This window comes from Mugil cephalus, chromosome 18 (genome assembly GCF_022458985.1).
Source record: "Mugil cephalus isolate CIBA_MC_2020 chromosome 18, CIBA_Mcephalus_1.1, whole genome shotgun sequence".
Lineage (NCBI taxonomy): Eukaryota > Metazoa > Chordata > Actinopteri > Mugiliformes > Mugilidae > Mugil > Mugil cephalus.
In genome coordinates, this window is record NC_061787.1 from 9137162 (window position 1) to 9158984 (window position 21823).

The window sequence follows — 21823 nt, forward strand, 5'->3', positions numbered from 1 at the left end:
TCGTCCCCTGCTTGTTTGTCTGTTTTTCAAGGCAGCTGCGCGCGTACAAGCAGCTTCCTCTTTTAGATGCATCCCCTCAGTATTGTCATTCATGTCGACGTTGTCATGACGACTCAGGAGGCAGGCCGGTGAGTCTACCTCAATTTTTCAGCGGAGTTTCAGATGACTATTTATAGACGCCGCTTCGCTCCTCTGTCTGGGCCCCGAGTACAAAGCACACATCAGAATCTTCCCGCTGCGCCCGTCCTTTGTTGCCAACTTTATTCTTCATATCTACGCATAATGTACATACACATGTACACCATTACAAAATCTGCAGTGCTACCAACGTAGCATAGAAATGGAGTAGGTTCTATAGTTAAAATTATTAGGCAAAGAATGAGAGGGGGGGTTGGTGTAAACAGAGAGAGAGCACATGGACTCCGACCTAAGATCAATTTAGATTTTTCCAATACTATTGATTTGTGAGCAGGTTGAGGCTCTAAAATCATCCAAAACTCCATCACTTTGCATTGAACAGATTTTGTGCATCGGTCAGACAAAGAGATCTATGGTTTTCTGGTAAACATGTGGAATTATTTGTTTCTCAAATGCGTCTTTTAATTACTTTTTTGTGTGTGTGTGTGTGTGTGAGAGAGAGAACATACGGAACAAAAAAAAAAATCCTAAAATGAACATTCTGTGTACTGAGAAGTGGGAGTTAAACAACATTCATTAGAAAAGGGGTGAGACTCGATGAAAGATGAACCTTAATGGAGTTTTGGTAGTAGACTTACAGCCGAGTTGCGGCGTCATATCAAATTGCCTTCACTTGAAACCAACGTGAATCAGTAAAAGTGCAGAATAAAAGATGTACCAATGTTATAAAATGTTTCTGGACCCATACAAAGAACAGTACTGCATGTAAGAGAGGAAGTTACTGTAGAACTCGTTTGTCTTGTAAGGCAAGACTAAGGTGCGCCTCGACGGAGGCAGAAATATGTTAAAACCAAACGTCTAAAACCATGGACGCAGAGTAAAACAGGAACTAAGCAGTAAATGATGGACATAAAATGAAAGGAGCAGTTTGGCACTTTGGGAAATAAGTGAATAGCTTGGTCTCTTGTCGAGAGTTAGATATGAAGCAATAGCTAGCAGCCAGCTAGCTGGAGTTAGCTAAAGCACCAAGAAACAACAGAACCTATTTTATTTTTTAGTGGCTTTTTAGTTTTTAGACGTCAGTAGATGTTTTGTCTTTGTTTTTTTTTTATCTAGACACAATAAAATCAGCTGCTTCTCCCTTTATTTCCAGTCTTTGTGCAAAGCTAAGCTAACCTGCTGCTAGCTATTTACTTCATAGGTACAGGAGTGGTATTGATCATCCCATCTGAACTGTTTGTTAGGCACACCTCCCTAAAACTAAACCAGTCTAATACACCAGTCCTGCATTGAATCATTAAGATTGTAGCGTTTGTTTCTTTGAGGTTTTGGTCATTGTCGAGGTTGTAGTATGAGCTGCTGTTGACCTATTATTTATAACAAAAAGTGCTTCTGTTTCTTAGCTTACCCATAATGTTATAAATAGGTCGGGTGAAGCAAAAGAAACACATTATTAACGTAGTACAGTTCATCAGAACCACAAACTACACCCTCCAAAATGATCGTAAATCTAAAACAACAGAATCTGAACATTATAACGTTTATGACTGAATGCAGTGCCGTTGTTTTAGGCCGCGTTAGCTGCGGGCGTTATTTCCCAAACTGGCAAACTATTCTGCAAATACAGCATCAAACTATGTTGGTTGGTCTGCAGTCAACCCTCGCAGTAGTCTGAAGGAACAAATCATTCAAGTGGTAGCAAGCAATTAAAAATTAATAATATTAATAATAATTATAGAAACAATAAAAATAATAATGCTAATCACAGAAAGCACAGCTCAGTACAGAAAATAATTCTGCTTTTGTGTCATGCTTTATCAAACACAGGTTTAAAATATGCATATCTGAGAATATTCATGCATATCCACACATAAACGACGTCTATGCATAGATACACACATACATATACTTTATATATATTTATATTTGTATCTATGTAATCAAAAATCCTGCCGTTGAAAAAGATGCAACAGCATTTTACAAACAAGTGTACATAAATAGGACGCTGTGGTTTCAGGGCATAGCAGCACGATGGGAGAACGGATGAGCTTCGGGAGGGGTCGGGGTCTGTCACTGGTGGATGTACGAGTCTCTGGCCCATTCCCCCGCCTCACCCCTCTTTTTGGGAGCCACCTCCCCCTCCCGGTCCCTCTCCCTGTCCCGGTCGTAGTAGTGGTGGTGGTGGTCTCGCGCCGGCCGGTGGTGGTGGTGGGAGCGCTGCTTGTTCCGTTCGTTATGGTCCTGTTCGCGCTCTTTTGAGCGGTGGTGTCCCGTGCCGTGGCCGCCCTCGTCCGCTCCGCTGCGGTGGTGGTGGTGGTGGTGGTGGTGGTTGTGGTCCCTGTGGGGCAGTGGCTCGTAGCGCTGTTGCTGCTGGGGGTGCCCCTCCCCTAGATCCTCTTCCTCGTCCTCCTCCTCCTCCTCCTCTTCCTCCTCCTCCTCCTCCTCCTCCTCCTCTTGGTGGAGGAGCTGAGTGCGCGGCTCGATATAAGCCGAGTCCCTGCTTTCTCTGCTTTCTCGGCTCTCTCTGCTCTCTCTGCTTTCCCGGCTCTCGGGGGTCTCAGAGTCCAAAGTCTCCTGGCGGGAGAGGCCCCTGGCTCTATTGCTGCTGTGGTGGTGGTGGTGATGGTGGTTGTGTTGCTCAGTCCTAGTTGAAGACGACCGGTGGTGGATGTGCTGGGCTCTCCTGGAGGACTCTGTCCTAAGGGGCCTCTCCTCCTCATCGCCGTCCCCCTCAGCCTCCGCGTCGGCGTCTCCCTGGTCCAGGCTCTGGTGGTGGTGGTGGTGGTGGTGGTGATGGTGCTGGTAATCCTCTTTGGAGCCCTTCCTCTCCGCTAGCGCTTTATCTCCTCTCTGCTCTGTACTGTTGCCCTGAGGTTAGTGACACACATCAGTCAGTAAAACAACCGAGAAACAACGAAACTTCACTGCAAACACACACACACTGGTCTTTCCGCTGCATACTGAACACTTAAAAAACACCAAAGTGTCACACTGGAACTACACACACTTGCTTGTCAAATCCACTGGCGGCTCTAGAGTAAGAATTCAAGAAGCAAGTCCTCAGTTTTTAACCTTCATCACACGGCCTCACCACACTTACCACACCATCAAATACATGTCAAGCTCACTCCTGCTCCTCATCAATATCAGCGTTTTCCTCATTCTCAGCCTTACAATGTGATGGCAATGGATGGAGAGAGGGTAGAGATAAGGGGTTACACAGCATCTACACACCACTCCAGTGACCAGTAAAGATGTCGGTAGTCATTGAATCAGTCACTCGGTTGACTAAAATGGCAATTTTAGCCCAAAAGACAGGTTACAGAAGGCTGACATCTTAAAAAGACAACACCTTTATTATCCCTTAACCTCATCCACGTGTTAATTACATCTTATTCTCCACGTTCACATCATAAATGGATTCAAAGTCATTTCTAGTTGCTGCTCTTACACCTTCTGACGCATTTGATGTTAAGGAATTATTGTGTCTTATTAAATGTTGGCACATCTCTGAGGTACAAATGACCACCAGCAACAAAGCTGAAATGTACATTGTTAGCAGACGCCCCTTCCCTTTTCATTATGATTTCAATTTTCATTTGTATAATTTGATATCTGTCTTTGGATTTATATGTACGGTGGCCCTGAAGGGCAAAACACAACGACATTACAGAAAACACAACAACATTTCCATATCCATTATCTGATGTCGTGTTTTCTGTAATGTCGTCGTTTTGTGAAATTTCGTTGTTTTGTGAATTGTTGTGTTTTCTGAAATGTCGTCGTGTTTTCTGAAACAATTTTTGTGTTTTGTGAAATGCAGTTGTGTTTCCTGTAATGTCGTGTTTTCTGTAATGTTGTGTTTTCTGTAATGTTGTCGTGTTTTCTGAAATGCTGTGTTTTCTACAATGTTGTCGTGTTTTCTGAAATGTTGTGTTTTGTGAAATGTGGTTGTGTTTTTTTGAAATGTCATAGTGTTTTCTGAAATGTCGGTTTGTTTTCTGAAATATTGTTGTGTTTTCTGAAATGTCAAGTTTTCTGAAATATCTGTGTGTTTTCTGAAATATCTGTGTGTTTTCTGAAATGTCGTTGTGTTTTCTGAAATATTGTTGTGTTTTCTGAAACATTGTTGTGTTTTCTGAAATGTTGTGTTTTCTGTAATGTTGTTTTGTGAAATGTGGTTGTGTTTTTTTGAAATGTCATAGTGTTTTCTGAAATGTCGGTTTGTTTTCTGAAATATTGTTGTGTTTTCTGAAATGTTGTGTTTTCTGAAATGTTTTTTTTTAAATGCAATAGTGTTTTCTGAAATGTCGTTGTGTTTTCTGAAATATTGTTGTGTTTTCTGAAACATTGTTGTGTTTTCTGAAACGCTGTGTTTTCTACAATGTTGTTCTGTGAAATGTCGTTGTGTTTTCTGTAATGTCATTGTGTTATCTGAAACACTGTTGTGTTTTCTGAAATGTTGTGTTTTGACCTTCAGGGCCACCATATATGTGACATAAATTAGATTGCTGCAGATATCCTGTGATTCAAATATTTACATATATTGTATACAGATCTGTCTAATATGGATCTAAAATCGAAGGATTATTTAAAAACATAACCCACATAGAAAATGAGGTCAATGTGCTTAATCTAAACTGGTCCTCTGAATTCTGCCTTTCTAACCTCCACGACATCCTTCCTCATAAGCTCTGTTGGTCCAGAGTCTGCTCAGCACATGTACCTGCACACCGGAGACCGGGGTCGGGCTGGAGGGCAGGGCGGCTGTGGGCAGCTTCGTTAGCAGTGGGTTGGGAGGGTTGCTGCTGGTTGGGTGAGTGCTTTTCCAGTAGGCCTCCAGGTAATCGGCCATATGCTCACATGCATCCTCCAGCTGGTTCTCGTCGAGGATGATGTCAAACATCTCCTGAGAAAGGGGGAGAGGGTCCAGTCCGAGTTAAAGGAAATGAAACGGAGACGAGACAAAAGTAAAAACAAAACATTTTCACAACAACAAGGACAACAAAGACTCTAGGACCAACAAACACTTCAAATGATCCGTAAAGAATTCATTTTTATATTTACAAAATGTCAGAGCTATGCATGAAATAGCCCACAGAAAAAAAAAAAAAATCAGAACCAGTAATTCCCTAAAGATATCAAATGCTATTTGAATTAAATTAGGCGTGCACTTTCACAAGCCCAGGGTGTTTGCTTCATTTTCTAAAATAATAACTAAGCAGATTACGGAAGAACAGAAATAGAACTGGCAGCTTTCAAAAAAAAAAAGAAAAAAGAAAGACTTCAGATATGCTCAAATCCATAGCCAAAAAGGACAAAAATTCAAACGCTGGATTCAAGGCAGCAGTTATTTGGGCCCACGGTGGAGACTTACAGGAGGGCACTGAGCCAGCTTATCGGCGGCCACCATCTGGACATTGAGGTGTTTGGCCTGAGACTTGCCTCTGGACTTGATGAGCCGCTGCAGCACCTGGAGGCAAATGAAGACAGAACGCAACAAGGTCACGGCTGCTTTTAACGGACCTAAATTAAGACTTTGCGTGGGCAGTAGTCAAGACCCTGAACGTTAGCCTAATACGTTAGTAACACATCGCAACGGTTCTTACGTTGTAGAATTTTGAGGTCTGTACTTGATGCTACTTTATGTTTCTGAACTTCAGAGGGAAGTTCATCTGTCATTTATCTGCATTTATCAGACAGCGATAAATAGAAGTTACTTTTCACATTAAGATTTCACATTAAAAAAGGATATGATGAGACTTTTAAAGATTAAACCAGTAGTAGTTTTGGCTCCTGATCCCTCAAAATACAGACACACCAAAGCAACTTCAAGCATCTACCAACAACAAAAGAATACTGAACCAGAATTTGCACTTGAACACATCACAAAAACTACAATCAACAGCCGACTAGGACGCACGTTCTGCGTTACAGTGAATAACTTTTCATACCAGCAGGTGGCAGATGTCTGTATTCATCATTCAAAAAGAGAACTCAAAAGCTGCTATTAGCTGGGAGGCTAGGAAGAGCATCAGTCCACCATGGCCTCTTCTACATCATACTGTCGTCTACGGGTTATTAAATGGGAAATATTCCAACGTAAAAAGAGAAAAACCCACATGTGCCCTTTAAACGTTGTTGTTTTGTTAACTTTTTACTTAATCTGTTCCCCTCTTTGTGTACTGGTTTGCTAAGTTGATCAGACAGATCTCTCTCGTGGACTCGTTCCACCAGCAATTTATCATGACGGACCAAGCCGACAGGAACAAATGGTGCCGGTATGATTTCTGTTTGTTTGTTTCTGTTTATATCTTCATCAGTTAATTGGGTTAAGGAGCTGAAGTCGATCCCATTTGGAGTGAGCTCATGTGTTCAAAACTAATGCTTCATAAACAAAACAAACCTTTACGGGGCTAAATATAACAGCAGATAATGATTTCTAAAGCTTTCGTTCAGTCCGGATGTGAACACCCTCAAATTATTTTCACTATATATATGTAAAGTAAATGAAAACACTGTCATTATCCCTTTAAGGTTAGCTGAATACAAAGTGGCAGTGGAGTGTAATTGAGAGGACAGGTGATAAAAACTATTTTTTCCCCTCGCGGGTGTGAATCACTCTGCTCACACTTTGATTTAAAGCTTGTCTCACATGCTCCTGTAGATGCTTTCTCACATTCTCTGCGTTACCTAAACCGCCTGTGCTTTTTATTGATCACTGAATCATGCGGCCTTTCTCTTTTTTTTTTTTTTGACACTTGTTGAAGGTCAGAGGGATGAATCAGCCCTCTCACGCATTTCTCTCGCTCTCAAACGAGCAGTCACGTCTGACACGCCGGATTTAAAGTTACAGCCGGGGAGCAGTTCAGTTACAGGAAGACAATACAAGCAAAGGACAAGACACAACGACAAGCCAGACACAAATATAAACCAGTGGAGATGACTAATGCGTTTATGGGAGCGGAGGGAACATCGCTGCCCTTATTTCGCACCACATCACACGTATATACAAGACGTTTGTCTCTCCTTTGTTCATCTCACCTTAGGAGAGGTGATCTTGACGTAGACGATGATGGGGGCGAGGGACGTCTTCCCCAGCTGTGACGGGTGGTTGATTGTGTCGGCGTCTAGAACCACCAGCTGTAACGTCCGGGCCAGTTCGAAAATCCGCTCGATTTCACTCTGGACTTCGGCTGGAGGGAGAAGCACAGGTGTTTCAGTGCAGGTATGTGCCGAGGTGACAGGGCCAAGCGGTGATCTACACAGTTGGTGAAGTTAGTGTAGTTGTGTCGCGTGCAGACTGTGCAGGGGTAACAGATGGCTTTGTGACGATGATAGTTTAGTCGCACAACACCCAGGATTCGCTGAAAACTCTCATCACGATTCCGTCCTTATAACACCTCATGCACGGCTAAAAGAGAATTATTAAATGTAATTAAATCCGTATTTTTATGACTGCACGGTGTTCAGGCGCTCAATCAGCTCCATGTTCTTCCGTTATGAGTCAATCAATCATCTGGCTGTAAAAAAAAAAAAAAACTGTACTGCTGCAGCACTGATTTAGTTCTCAGCTCATTTGGTTCTGCTTTATTAAATATTCAAGCCGTCGTGACTTTAGGGACAAGGCACGAAGACTAAAAAAAACTCTGCGAGGAGTCACGAGACACATGGTTGTTACCTCTGACAAATACTGACTTGAAAATCACAACTCCAGCTGCTACAGTCGACACGAAACATCTTATTCATCCTATTAGATCCTATTAGTGAGGATTGATACTGAAATATCGATACTTTTGATAACAGTTCTTTATGCCCTTCTCAAATCAAAACATCGATACTGTCGATACTTCAGTCATTCGAGATAATGTATGATAATGATAACACAGTGGAAAGTAACTAAACTATTGAGTTGTGGCAACACATCAAACCTTGTGAAACACCTCAGGTTAAAACACAACACAGAATATGAGGCATTTATGATGAGGAGGTCAGAAGGAGAACACAGGGTCAGAACTAAGATGCAAGTTTTCATTTTAAAGTCGCTCTTAACAGTTAATAATTTATTACAATTTTGACATATTTTGTATGATTGTGTCCTCTGTTTGGTTTTTCTGTTGTTGTATTGACTCGTCTATATAGTAAATGAAGCCACTGCCTCAATAAACTTCAGAGTTTAAAATAAACAAAATTACTTTTAATGTCTTGTATTCTTTATGAAGCTATGATTTGAAATACACTATGTTTTTTTTTTTTTTTATGTTTACCAGACACATTAAGGTGTATTTACACATTACTCGCCAATACCAGCCTGGAATTTTACTCAGTATCGTATCGGAAAGGAAATCGGTGGCATCGGACATCGCTAATGACCATCAAAGACCACAACCAAAGCAGCATGACTGCCAGTCACAAGAGAAAATATTAAAAAATATTAAAGCTTAAGAACTCAGTCTGGTGTATTCCTAAAATATGCCAGGACATTTCCTGAAGACATACAGATTTATTTCCTAAAACATCTTGATCTCTTGGTTTTTCAGACACTACAGAGCACGAGATGACTTATTAATGTGGATATTTTTGTCAGTTTTACGACTAAATAGAGCCACGTATGGAGCTATAAATATGTCTCGGCCTTAATGTATTCTTACAGAATCCTGCAGAGCTCTTTTCTGAGACGGCGAGCGCGGTGGATCTCAGTGATAATATAAAAGGACGTATAATAAATGTTTTGCTTACATTATGCGCGTCGGCGTCCGCTGCAGCTGCTGACTAATGATTATAGCGATACGTGGCACAGATTGGCCTCGTCACCTCCGTTTGACTCGAGGATCTGTTTCCTTCTAATCACATCTAAAGCCCAATCAAGCCCAGTCGAATCAGAGTCGTTCTTGAACTTGTTATCATGTGCTTATGCTCTATCTTTCATTCCTAACAAAAAGAAACGGGCCAAGGCCACTCAGGGCCGTCAGGAGTTATCGTTACCATTGTCAAGACTTTCTTTAATCGTTTCCTTCCTTTTCCACGTAAGCTGGTCTCCTTGAAAACATTATGAATCAAAACACCAGATGTTCCCAGGGCGTTGTGGAGACTTCTAACTAACTTACCCAAGTTCGAGCGTGTGTTGGAGCGTTCGATGATGGCGTGCTTGCTGGGGTTGTTCAGGACCGAGCGTTTGGCAAGAGAGATGTCAGCTGTGACACGAGTGATTGATATCCTGACACAAGAGAGGAACGACCGATCAATAGGATAATAGGAGACGTACAGACAAACAGTTTATATGCTGCAGTTTTTCCTCTATTTCTTTCTTCTTTTTTTATTTTTATTTTTTTTGGAAAGACTGCCTGTACTCACTCAACATTTAATCTGTCCCTAAAATAAGATTTCCCTTCATTTCTGCTTCAGTAAAGACAGAAAGGTTTTTTCTTTTTTCGATCCAAATTGAACCTATATTTAAAAAAAAACTCAAATATTCTATAAATCCTTTCAAGTTAAATCGCTGCTTCCACCTTTTTTTCCAGCAGCAGCTCAATTTACACAAACCGTATAAAGGACTGAACACGAAAAAGCCCAAATTGAGTTCATGCCACTAATTCCTCCGACATTATTTTTCACTGAGACACCATCATTCTACTGAGGTTAACAAAATATTTTAGAGAAGCAAAGTAGTCGATAAATAATCTTAATCTAAACATCTGGATTCTGTGTAAAACCAACAAGAGATAAAAGTCGTGTTGTGAGGGAAGTGAGCTGTGTATCCGAGAACGTTACACAGTGTTTTAAGATGTTTATCCTCTGTGTAAATTTGATTTAAATAAAATTAACCTAATGCTGTGCAACTCCACGTCCCCTCTGCTCTGGATGGGAGGATGGACTGTGAGTAAGGAGTATCCGGCTCTGCTCTCGGACCCACTATGGCCTATTAAGGACATGGAGAGGGCCTATTTAAAGCAGCAGCACACATCTCCAGGCCAAACAAGCTTGTTACACACTCCCTGCACTAACCCCGGGGGACAGATAAATACCAGCCTATAGACTCGGAGAGGGGAGGAATGAGGAAGGAAGCGGGACGAGAGCTTGTGCTTTTAAAAGGTCACGGGGAACTTACCTTCCCTCAAATCTGTGTTTCAAAAAGTCAAACAGTGCTTTTTGCATCATGTCTGTCACCTGTCGACAAGAAATTCGAGGCAGTTAAATCATTATTATTTATTTATTTTTTGATTACAAAGAAAAACATCCAGCTGTTGTGCTCGAAACGCACCTCGTAGCCCTTCAGTGACGGTCCAACCAGAACCACAGGCCGCATGGAAGGCACAACGTCGTACGGAGGAATGTGTTCCGTCTTTATAGAAGAGGACGAGAAGAGAAACAGTTACACGTTTATGGGGACAAAGTAAACACTCGGCATCACAAATCACTTGAGGGGTTGGAACAACACAGAACTAGACGGTTTAAAAGCGCTGGAACATTGTGAACCATGAGACGCGACGTCTCATCTGGCCCCGACTAAACACAAACACTTTGGTTTAGAGGGGTTTTGGCAGTATGCTTCATGAATATTATTGTCATCGGGGTGTTGATGTTTCGAAGCAGTTTTCAGTATTTTATGACGGATAAAGTCTCTCGTCTCATGGTTCTGATGTCACAGAGTCAAAAGGAAACCAAATCAGAAGGAACATTAGTCAACGAGGAGAAGGAAGCCACAGAAGATCAACAGAAGCTACAAACGAAAAGAATTAGGAGAATTAGAAAGGTCGGAAAAACTCGCCTGCTTAGATTTATTGCACTAGTCTGCAAAATACTGAATGGGTCAACTTTAGGTCGTAACTTAACTTCCCCAACACATTTGTGTGATTATATTAAAGCACTTGTTTTTAGCAACACAGTGATTGATGGTTTCAGCTTTGAGTGATGGTATCGATCTGTACTCAGTATCAGGACAGATAGATGTGGGTGGGAAGTTTTTTTCCATATTAACCTTAAATCATAGTTTAATACAAGTACATTTACTGTTTATTTTTTTATTTATTAATCTGGAGGCTAATTATACCAAATACTGGTATTTTTTTGTTATGAATTTTTAATATACCGGTGTATTTGATTACACAGCGTTCAGAACGCTGCGTCACGAGACACTGTTTCAGTCTGGACCATTTTCAGTGTAACGTTTCTAAACATTATGGTGCGACTGCATCACTACGAGGTTGTGGTAGAGATGGAAATTTCCGAAAAATAAGGTGGCAGAATGCGAGAGGACTTTTGCCAACAAGAAATGGTGCTGTGTTGGTTTCTTTAGTTTTTTTTGTTGTTTTAGAGTGCTCAGATGTCTCCAATTTCTGGGGTCAGCCCCCGTTTTGAATGACCTGTCCCCCGGCTAAAGCTGTCCCCAAAAGTGTCCCCAATTTTAGCTTTTTATGAATGAGAAAAACACTTTGCACGCAGACTAGAATTATTATGGTAGCCGGTCGTGCCACTATTGACATTATAGACACAGCAGTTTAAATATGTTGAAATAGAAATAAATATGTCAAAATAAATGAACCTGTAATTGTCCCATTTAATTCTTTTTTTTTTTATCTCCAAGGTGTAAATGTCCACAATTACACATCAGCAGACAGAGCTAACACGGGGCTATGCTAGGATTATTCTACAATATTTACTCATTATCACAGTAAAATAGTCCATCGTTAGTCAATCGACTGGATCAAAGTAGAAAATGTCGTGAACAGGTTATTATGCATGAAAAAAAAATACCGTATTATTCTGCGATATCGTCAGAATTTTGAAAAATACTGTGATATACATTTTTGGTCATATCGCCCAGCCCTACAACTTACACAACTTAAACAGGAGATATCACACGATGCGCAGCTGAACTAAAGAAGAACTGTATTTTTACGTGAAAGATTTTGTGCTTATTTCAAATAAAACACAAATAATCATTAGAAGCAATTTTGTAATTGAGATAATTATGTCAAAAACGTGAAAGACCTATTTAAAATAATTAAAAATATATTCAAACTCGGCCACTGGGTACTCAAATTTGTATAATCTCTTTGTTGCTTCGCTGGTTGTATTTTGTGCCATCTGCGTATTTAAACTGTCGGTGTGTTTCTATGTGAATTTGACAACGAGGCAGTGAACCTGATGCAGCTGCGCGTCCCCGGCATCTGGTGTTTGAAGGATGTGTGGATAAGTCAGCACACTGGGGGAAAACGAAAGTACTTTCTCTCTTTCTTTCTTTTTTTAATCAGTGCGTGATCTATGCTGAAGCTGAGTTGGATGGCAGACAGCTGGGAAACAGAAAAAAGAGGGTTTACTTTTACATTCTGCTCCTTAAAAAGGCCGTTGAGTCATTTTCTCAATCACCCCTTATTTGTCCCAGCGCTTGAGCCTTTGTGTTATCTTAACGCTCAGTGCTTCCGCAGATTTATTTTGATTTTTTGTTACAGTCTATTACCCGCTCTTACTCATCTCTCAACTCACAGACATTTTCTTTTCTGCCTAATGTCTTGCTGTCGTCACTGAGCGTCTCCTGGGACGTTGTGGGAACTGATGCACGCTGCTGCTGACTAACATGAGGGTATTAATGAACAATGCGGTTCCGCTCAAATACTCTTGATAGTTAAACCCTGGATTACGTGGCCGGCGTAATCATGGGAAACAGGATTTTGTATAAATTTGCAATATTTAAACTAATTTTGAATCTTGGAAAAATATTCATTTGAATGTTGAGATGAGTAATAACAGATTCAACAAGCTGCATTACACTGATAAAACATAGTTGATTTACAGTCACGTGCAGGCTTAAAGGAATAGTTTGACATATTAAGAGGTACAATTTGCTTTTACTGCTACGTCTTAGATGAGAAGACTGATACAATTCTCAATGTCTGCTCAATACAAAGCAGGAAGGAGCCTGTCAGCCTGTTAGCCTAGCCTAGCAACGAGGTTGGAAACGGCTAGCCAGGCTCCCTCCAAAGAAAAGTCTAAAAGATGACGAGCTGCAGATTTATGGGGGTTATGTGCTGAATTCATTCTTGGCTCTTTGTATTTTGTTATCTTTGGACAGAGACAGACGGGCTGTTCCCCTCCTTCCAGTTTTTATACTAAACTCCTCTTACTCCAGCTTCTTTTAATGAACCATGTGACTTAGATATCCACAGCTAAATCTCCGCACTAGGGCTGGGCGCATCGATCTAAATACCGATTGTATCGATACCAAGGCCAGTATCGGTATCCGATGGATACCACCTTGATGAAATCGATGCTTTTGTGACAGTTTCTCGTCCAGTAAATGACAAATCGTGGCATCACAGAAGCATCGCACAACTGGCACTGATGCCGTTATTGAAATGCGTCAGTACTGGGAAGAGAAGACAACTACATGGGATGCAAACTCACTTCCCTCTATTATTGCATTGTTGCTTTTGTTTACTTATTTTGCACTAATGACTTTTTTTGTGTAGTGGGGAATTATTTCAAAATTTATACTGTTAAATTGTTTTATATAAGAAAAACAGGTTTAATATTTGTCCTGTACTTTATCATAATCATAATCTACTAACTAAAGGGAAAATTATGAAGTTATTCAATGATCATGATATTTATATATATCGGTATCTGCGATACTAGCCCAGTATTTACTTTGTATTGGATTGACACCAAATTCTCTACTCCACATAACAAGTAAATGAGAGTATATACCCAGCGTTGGTAAAAAACAAAACAAAACAACAACAACAAAAAACGTTAGTTTCAAAACCATGTAAACAGTCACAACACAGGAGTTTGCAGGATCGGTGAGTAGGGCAAGAGGTGAGTACAGAGATGATGCAGAGTATGTTCAGTTCAGACCACAGGGATCGCACTGCATACCAAGACTTACCGACTTCTGCTTCTGCTTAGCTGCGGTGAGATGGAAGAGGAAAGAGAAAGAGGTTAAGAACAGGCATGCATGCTGGTAGCGGGCGAAGGACACGGACAACGGTGTAGACAAATAGTACGGACGCTGAGTGAGGCAGAGCAGCCACAGGCATTCGAGTCGGAGCCGTGCGGACGGACAGAGAAGAATAGAGGGTGGGGAAGTCCTGGGTTTACCTTCTTAAAGAAGGGCATTCGTTTTTCTTTTGCTAGGGGTGACATGACAGTGTTTGGACTGGCTTTAGAGGAGCGCAGGTTGACTGGAAGCTCATTGTCCTCAGGGTCTAAGCCTGTGGCGTCTATGTCAATGGCTACCCACACAGACAGACAAGAGTATCGTCACACAGAGATAATCACAGGAGAGCACAGGTAATGTGGTACATTTTACACAGACTGTAGTTACTACACAGAGACTAAATGAAACAAGTAAATATGTACAGTTAAAATCCTGTCTAGAAATGTCAAAAACAATGATTAAATCTTACCTCCACCTTGATTTCAGGGGTTAAATGTTAAATGACCAAAGAAGGTATTAAGTGCAAAGTTTTAAAAGTTGAAGCTACTCACCAGACGAAGGAGGAGTAGATTTCCGTGAGTTAGGAACCACTTCACCTAAACTAGACGATGAGTTTGCTCCCAGTTTACTGAAACAAGGCATTTTTTATTTTTTTTTGGGTCATGTGAGATCAACAAAATCTAACAAAAGGAATCAAGATTGACTTTAGACGATCGATCCAAAGCCACAGCTAAGGTTTTCACCTGGAGTGGAACTTTCCCTGTTTGGCTCTCTGCTCCTGGAGGATTCGAGTGTTTTCAAGCTTCACTGGACTGGGGATGAAACCGATTTCACAGCCTTCTTTCACCAGGCGTCCTATCCACCAGTCATTGTTGAATTTCTGCGCAATACAGTTGAAGACGGTTAACTTGAGCATGCTTGCTCTTCATCGTCGCTATTTTAGCTACTAGCCCCTAAAAGGAGAGTTAGCTGCTCACCTCTTTGACATGGAGGAAGTCTTTAGCCTCAAAGGAGACGGCCATGCCGGGCACGGGGACATCGTCATCGTGACTCGGGCTGTAGTTGACATTTGTGCGGACAGCAAATGCAACTGGCTTGGTCTACCAAGAGGGAACAATAGGAAGATAAGTGAAAATGTCAGAATGAGGAAAAGAGATCGATGACTCTCAAGAAAAAATAAATAAATAAATAAAAGCAAAGCATGAAAACTTCACTATGCCTCAACGAGAGAGACCAGCTCCTAAAATGTTCAGCTGTGATTCTCGTCTTTGTACGTGGTGCAAAAATAACCCTGGGAGTGAGATGCAAGAAGCAGGCTCTGACTCATCCCGACTTAGTTTATTCTTCTATCCACAAGTGATCTGGCAACCTCTCTGCAACACGCTGAAACGCTTACCTGTTACAATTTGATGCAACATGTTAGCGTCCGTAGCAATCACTGCTTGAACACCGTTAGCAGAACAAGACTCTAGCACTTACGAGTAGTACAAACAGCACTTGTGTAAATGGTTCATAAATCAATCTGACAATCTTTACAGCGGCAGAATCAATACTGACCTTCCTACACAATTACTGCTGCCCTTCTAATTTAGGATGGACAATCAGTCACTGAGATAATAATGCATAAAGCTAATGAAACGTTCCCTGCACCTCCGCAGGCTGCGATAAGGCTGCTAACCGTCCACGTACTGTGTGAAGTAGCATTCTCTTTCTTGGACGCTGATATTTTTCAACCATCCGTGAGCAGTTTTCCTCTGGTTACGGTGACATTTCTACACAAACTAATCAGGATAACATTTAATCAGAATCCCTTTATTGGACAAATGTGCAATGTGCACAGGAATTTTACCTGGTGGCGCCATGTAACATTTAAATAAAAGTTAACTTAGCAAGAAAAAAGAAAAACAATACATACAATTTAGAAAAATAAAAATATAGAAATATACAGTGATACAATAATAATAAATACAGGCAAGAAATGGCTGTTGCCGTGGATGGTGAATGCTATTAAAATATATAAAAACTGTCTCTGCGACCCCCCTGCAGAGCCTCCGTGCACGCCCTAGGGGACACGGACCCCTTGTTAAAGACTGTTCAGGAGTCTAGTGGTTTTGGTCCTGGACCTGCGACCTGATGGGACTGATGTAACCAGGGAGTGAGGGAGGGTGCGATGGGTCTCCCACTGTCTTTCTAAGCCCTCGGCCTGGATCAGACATGGTGCAGAACACACACACAGGCTTAATATGGTCACGTCACGATAAAAATGTAACAGTATGCTCGGAGATCAACTTTAAACTACTTTCTGGGTTTGTGTTGCCAGGCTACAATATCCACTTAAGACACACATCCCTTTAAGAATTACATAAAATGCTTTTGGACATAATCTTGGAGCAGCAGTCTGGCGACAGTGACCGCAACAGTTGGCAACACGGTCATGCCCCCAAACAGATTACACATTCGCTCTGCCTTTGACAGAGTGAAGAGCGCCGCTGAAAGTCTGCAGAAAAGCCAAAATGAATGCACAGGGATGTAGCTTAGAGTAATAATCTCCCAGCATAGACTGACACACTTAATATTTACCTGCAGATGAAAGAGAGCGCGAGATGAGTGAAAGTGTGTGCAATTCAACTAGATGAGAGCGTTCCTGCTGTAACGATGGACTTTATTCTGATCAATGCTTTCAAAGTGCATTTAAATCTCTCCTGTTGCAGTAGTTCAACAAACTGATTTTCTCTGAGCAAACCAAAAAACTTGAACTTATGAACTTATTTTAAATTATTACAGTGGAGGTGTTATCTAATACTTCTGGTCTGACACAGCCAGAATCAATGTTTATCAGAATATGAGTCTGATAATACGATATTTATATTTCATGATGGCCCATATTAGTCAACCAATCAGAGCATCAAGTTTGGTGACGTATGCTTCTCGGAAAATGCTTTCATGACTCAAATCAATATTTTTTTTACAATAAAAATATCTTGATTCTCCAATGGCAACCACTTGCTGTAAACACAGTCAAAACCAGCGTTGCTTAGAGGATATCACTATGTTGACTTGGCAGATCTTCACATGGCAAGACCGACACAAAAATTCCCCCTACTAAAATGTTGTGGGGGCGGGGGAGCTCGGGGGCTGGCTTTGAGGCAACACTACTAATAAATCATTAAGAGAGACCGAAACATCTCTTTTGACTCTATTTTGGTCTCCACCACCCCCACCACCACCTCTCTACCCCTACTACTTACCTGTTTTGTCTGTTATACTGTTATATTTTTTCACTGTAAATTTACAGTAAATTCCTGCGTAACAATTCCATTACTGACACAGTAATTCTGCAGTAATTTACTGTAAAATTACTGTGATCAATTACTGTAAACTTCTAGTAATTTACTGTGACTTGCATTGTTATGTTGTGAATGTTACAGTAAAATCTTGTAAAAATACAGCCATTTATTGTGGCAAATTACAGTAAAATGTGGTGAAACGCTGGTAATATGTTACCGTGTATTTGGTTCTGGGGATTTAGTGACAAAACCTTCTGCTCAGAACAAACAACTGAATGACACAGTTAGCGACTAGCTGGTGAATGTAGTGTTCGGTAGACAAAAAAAACCCAAAGGTAAACAGAAAGTGGAAGCATGGATAGTAAAACATTATGTTAATAACTTGTTTCTTTTGCCTTAAACGTCGCCAGTTCAAAGTCTCAATATCAGATTAAATGGTTTTTACAGACGAGCACTTTTCCATTCATTTAAAATTATTTTACACACGCAAATCTGAGAAGTGTAATTCATCAGCAGGCTTCAAGAGGGGCTTTACAGGTGGCAACGGCCTTTATCGTGCTTTTCTCTGTCCAGTAATGCCTCGTTGAAACACAACAGGTGTGAAGTGACGGCGGCGAACAACGAGGGATTACGTAAATAATACATTAGAGAAATCCTCCTGGAATCATTTTCCTCGTGCCGACAGCGATGTAAATATTCGATGGAGTGGAGGTTGTAAGCTGGTGTGTGTGTGTGCAACATTGAGGAGATCATCCAATCTAGTGTGTGTTGGGCCTGTAGAGGACACAGAGTCCTTGGTGTTTTAAGTGAACTGAGTCACATGGCTCTATGATGGTTAGAGGTCCATTAGTATACATGTATATACGCTGTCTCAATTGTGTCACCGACTGCCGCCTCTTTTCGTCTCCCAGCCGGTCGGCTTGCCTTCATCCATCATGGTCCGCTGTCTAGATGAGGCTTTCTATCCGCCTAATGACGTTTTACAGATGTAGGCAATCGCGCGCACACGCACGTCCTGACAGGCCACCGTGTACCACAGGTGACTACAAGATCTGTACATAATGGCACCTTTTACACTTGCTGTATGGTACCTCTTCATCTCCCGGACGAGCCCATGCTGCTCTGCTTCTCCTTACGTAACGCGGGCCTTCATTATGGATGCCATATTGACTGCAGCGAGTGAGGGAGAAGGACGGAGGCGGAGGGTTGGAGGCTGGGTAAGATGTAAGGGAGGAGGGGGGGAGAAAGGAAAGGACGAGGAAAGGAGAAGGAGAAGGAGAGGAGATGGCCAAAATAGAGGACGAGGCAAGGCAAAGGAGTGGAGACGGGTGCAGTGTAAAGGAAGAGTAAGTCAAAACCAATGAGAAGCTATGGTGCTGTGGACAAACAGCCAATTAAGAGCCCACTATGTTCCTCCTACACCGTTCCATGCATATTTCATCGGAGAAGACCTCCCAGTTCTCTCTGTGCTTATGTTGGCCGACTGAACACCTGCCCTTGCTGCTGGTGACTTGCCACAGACTTTCCATTAGCGGCGCAGGAAGAACCTCTCGCTATAAATCAGGATTCCCACATTGTTTCACCTTGAATGCTGTGGATCGATCTGAAACGAATTCCCCCCCTCTGTGCACTGACCTCAGGCAGTACAGAGAGCCTGCGTAATGTTTTATTATACGGCATGAAGGGAACCACAGCCTTCATTAATTTAGTGTGGGAAAATATTTCTATAATTATCCGAGGTTGCTTGAGTATATTTTACTGGACTGAGCCACTGCAGCTGCCAGTTATTGCGTGCCATTTTGCCTGCAGTGTATAATTGTAGTGAGATTAAATTATTTGACTTGTAGTGTGTGTTCACTAGCTCCAAAAGTCAAATAGTTATTCAAAGCTTTCTGAGTACTCCACTACTTAAACCTCAAGCCACTGTAGATTTTAATTGACTCTTCACGTTACCGAAGCTGTGAAAATGTAGAAACGACACCTATTACCAAAAATACTGGGAATACTGATTAGCCGTCGGCCACTGTCAAAACATCTGACAGCTTTTCTTTCTGCTTTTAGCTCAGTTTTGTTCTCCGCCCAATCCATATGTGCCTTTATCTGTTAAATGCTCCACTTTGTTCTCACCAGCTAGCCCCTTAACTCGTGTTGTTTGCTGTCTGATGCCGAGCAGATTGTAAACAGCGACAGGAACAGTGAAAAAAAAAAAAAAAAAGCTCCTGCTATAATAGAGGACGTCATGAAAGCAGAAGGTGAATCCAAACTGTGAAACTGAAACAATGAGACGACGGGCGCTGAAAAAGTCGCAGCAGAGGCGAGAAGAATGGGAGAATAACTTGAGAAATGATTTTATGAAGAACGCGTTGTCCAACTCCACCAAAAAGAATAAATCTCACTAAAGGGAAGTGGTTGTGAATTACTGCCCATAAAGGCTCACAGTCAGAGAGTCTGCACTTCCTCTGACCCCGGCCTGCTCTCTCTCCGGTGGCCAGACCACGGAGGGGCTATTTTCTACTAGTCATCTGTCATGTAAAATGCCAGCAGGGGTAATCTACGCCAGGTTATCTATAAAGCCAACTTATCTTTTTAATTAGTGAGCCAGAGAGGGTGACTCTGGAAAATAACAACATAGATCTGCTGGAATGATCTGTCTTTGCCAGCGAGGCTGAGACACAGCGCAAGAGGAAAAATGTCTGCTGTAATGGATGGATAGCCTAAAGCTCAAGGCTTATGGCTAATGTGCGAACTACCTGTTATAGACACTAAACACCCTGCAAAAGGCAATAAATCAATTTTTCTGACACTTGCTTGAATTAATATGCAAGGATAAAACACTGCTAGCTATCCAATGAGCGGCAAAGCAGGAAGAGAACAGAATGTGCGCTGAAGATAGCAGAATTATTTCACAGATCAAAGGCATAAATCTTAACGGTGCCAGCGATTTGAGTGATTGTGTGGAAGCGAGCTCTGATTGCAATTCCTGTCGCGCAAAGGCAAGCCTGCTCTGTCATGTGTGTGTTTGTTTATATACTGCTAATTGTGGCCCAGAGCGGAGCAGAGCAGTCGAGGCTTGGCTCTGATAAACAGTGACGCTGAGCCCTCAGAGGCCCCTAACCTCTCACATCAGCAGCCCCCGACCAGGCCCTTTTCCTCACGTGAGAAACCAGCTGAAATCAGCTCTAATGTCCCCTTACAGTCCTCAAGTTCATCTAGAAGCTCTGTCTGAAAACAATGACCCAATGATTAGTTGAACACCGCGTCAATAACTGTTATCGCTTTAGCGGCGACGAGGAGGAGAGTAGGTCACCTTGATGGGGCCGACATGAGAAATATGTGCTTAAAGATAAGCAGCGTCGACTTTGAATGTGACTAGTGTCCCCCCCCCCTCAACTAGACTGAGAATGAGTTAGCTAAGCTGCATGTCATTCTGAAAGAAGGAAAAACATCAGGGGCTAAGAAAAGAAACCAACTAGGAAGCAGACTCAGCTTTCCAACAACAAACAGACCCGTGTAAAGTTTATGCTACAATTTGAGTGATGCCTACCATCATTCATTCAAGCATAATAAACCAGTTTTTCCTCTGTACAACAAACATTTGTATCACTATAACTGTAGGGACATTCGCCGGCGTAATGCGTTACCCTTAACCATCACACCAAATATGTGTCTAACTCTACCAAGCTAAACTTAAAGAATGTATTTTATAAAACACCTGCAAAGTTATTTTACACAATACTTAAATTGTGTATTTTCTTTGGGGCGTATATCAGCTTCTTTAAATACACATTAACATGAATCCATGATATTTTAGTAAAGGGATCAATGGAGGCAGAAGACGTTATGTTTCAGTCAGCACTTCACTCATTTAGCGATACAGGAGCTGTCTCAACCGTTTCACAAACAGCGTCACACTGGACCTGTCAATCAAAGCCTCCTGTACACAGTAGGCCCCGCCCATATCACTGCTGAGCCAATCATGAGGCTGCATATTACACCCTGACTCCGTCAGGTTCCCTGCAATCGGCCGAGATCCTGTTCAGTCCCCAGGTGAAATCCAGAAGCGCGCTGCAATGTTAGCATAAGGGAAGCTAACAGTGCTATAGTACATTTAGCAATGTTTAATGTTAATACTTGAATCTGTCAATTATTCATACATATACCAGCCTTAAAAAACATTGAAGACCCCTGCTTTAGAGGTTAGCATGGGTGACTTTTGACCAAGTTTAAGATACCAACCTTGGCCTTGTCAAGCTGTGCCTGAGCCTGTCGCTCTGCCTCTCTGCGCACTGCCTCCTTATCCTCCTCCAGGGACACATCGGAGTCTGATGGACGGCTGGTGTAGGAGTCGGCCGAACCCTGCAACGACACGGAAAAAGCAGCATTTCAGCGACGCGCAGCGCTCAACCCCATCCATTCGGATTCACACTTTAAAAACAACAGGTGTTATGAGCTGAGAAGC

The 21823-nt window shown here is 41.8% G+C and overlaps 1 protein-coding gene across 8 annotated transcripts in view; it reads right to left on the minus strand.

Moving 5' to 3' along the window:
• Positions 1-229: 229 nt before the first annotated feature.
• The window catches only part of cacnb2a (calcium channel, voltage-dependent, beta 2a), a 66586-nt gene continuing 44992 nt past the window's right edge, over positions 230-21823 (minus strand). For 6 of the 8 annotated variants that reach the window (XM_047568049.1, XM_047568052.1, XM_047568053.1 and 3 more), the window contains 12 exons: positions 21601-21720; positions 15055-15177; positions 14821-14957; positions 14629-14705; positions 14239-14372; positions 10400-10480; positions 10247-10305; positions 9246-9355; positions 7183-7334; positions 5516-5611; positions 4865-5047; positions 230-3006 (listed from right to left, as the gene is read on the minus strand). In XM_047568049.1, the coding sequence (XP_047424005.1) occupies positions 2209-3006; positions 4865-5047; positions 5516-5611; positions 7183-7334; positions 9246-9355; positions 10247-10305; positions 10400-10480; positions 14239-14372; positions 14629-14705; positions 14821-14957; positions 15055-15177; positions 21601-21720 (2070 nt within the window). In that variant the 3' untranslated portion in view covers positions 230-2208. Of the gene's footprint in view, positions 3007-4864; positions 5048-5515; positions 5612-7182; positions 7335-9245; positions 9356-10246; positions 10306-10399; positions 10481-14026; positions 14047-14238; positions 14373-14628; positions 14706-14820; positions 14958-15054; positions 15178-21600; positions 21721-21823 lie in introns of all 8 variants that reach the window. The other 2 variants (XM_047568051.1, XM_047568056.1) reach the window with 1 other exon arrangement.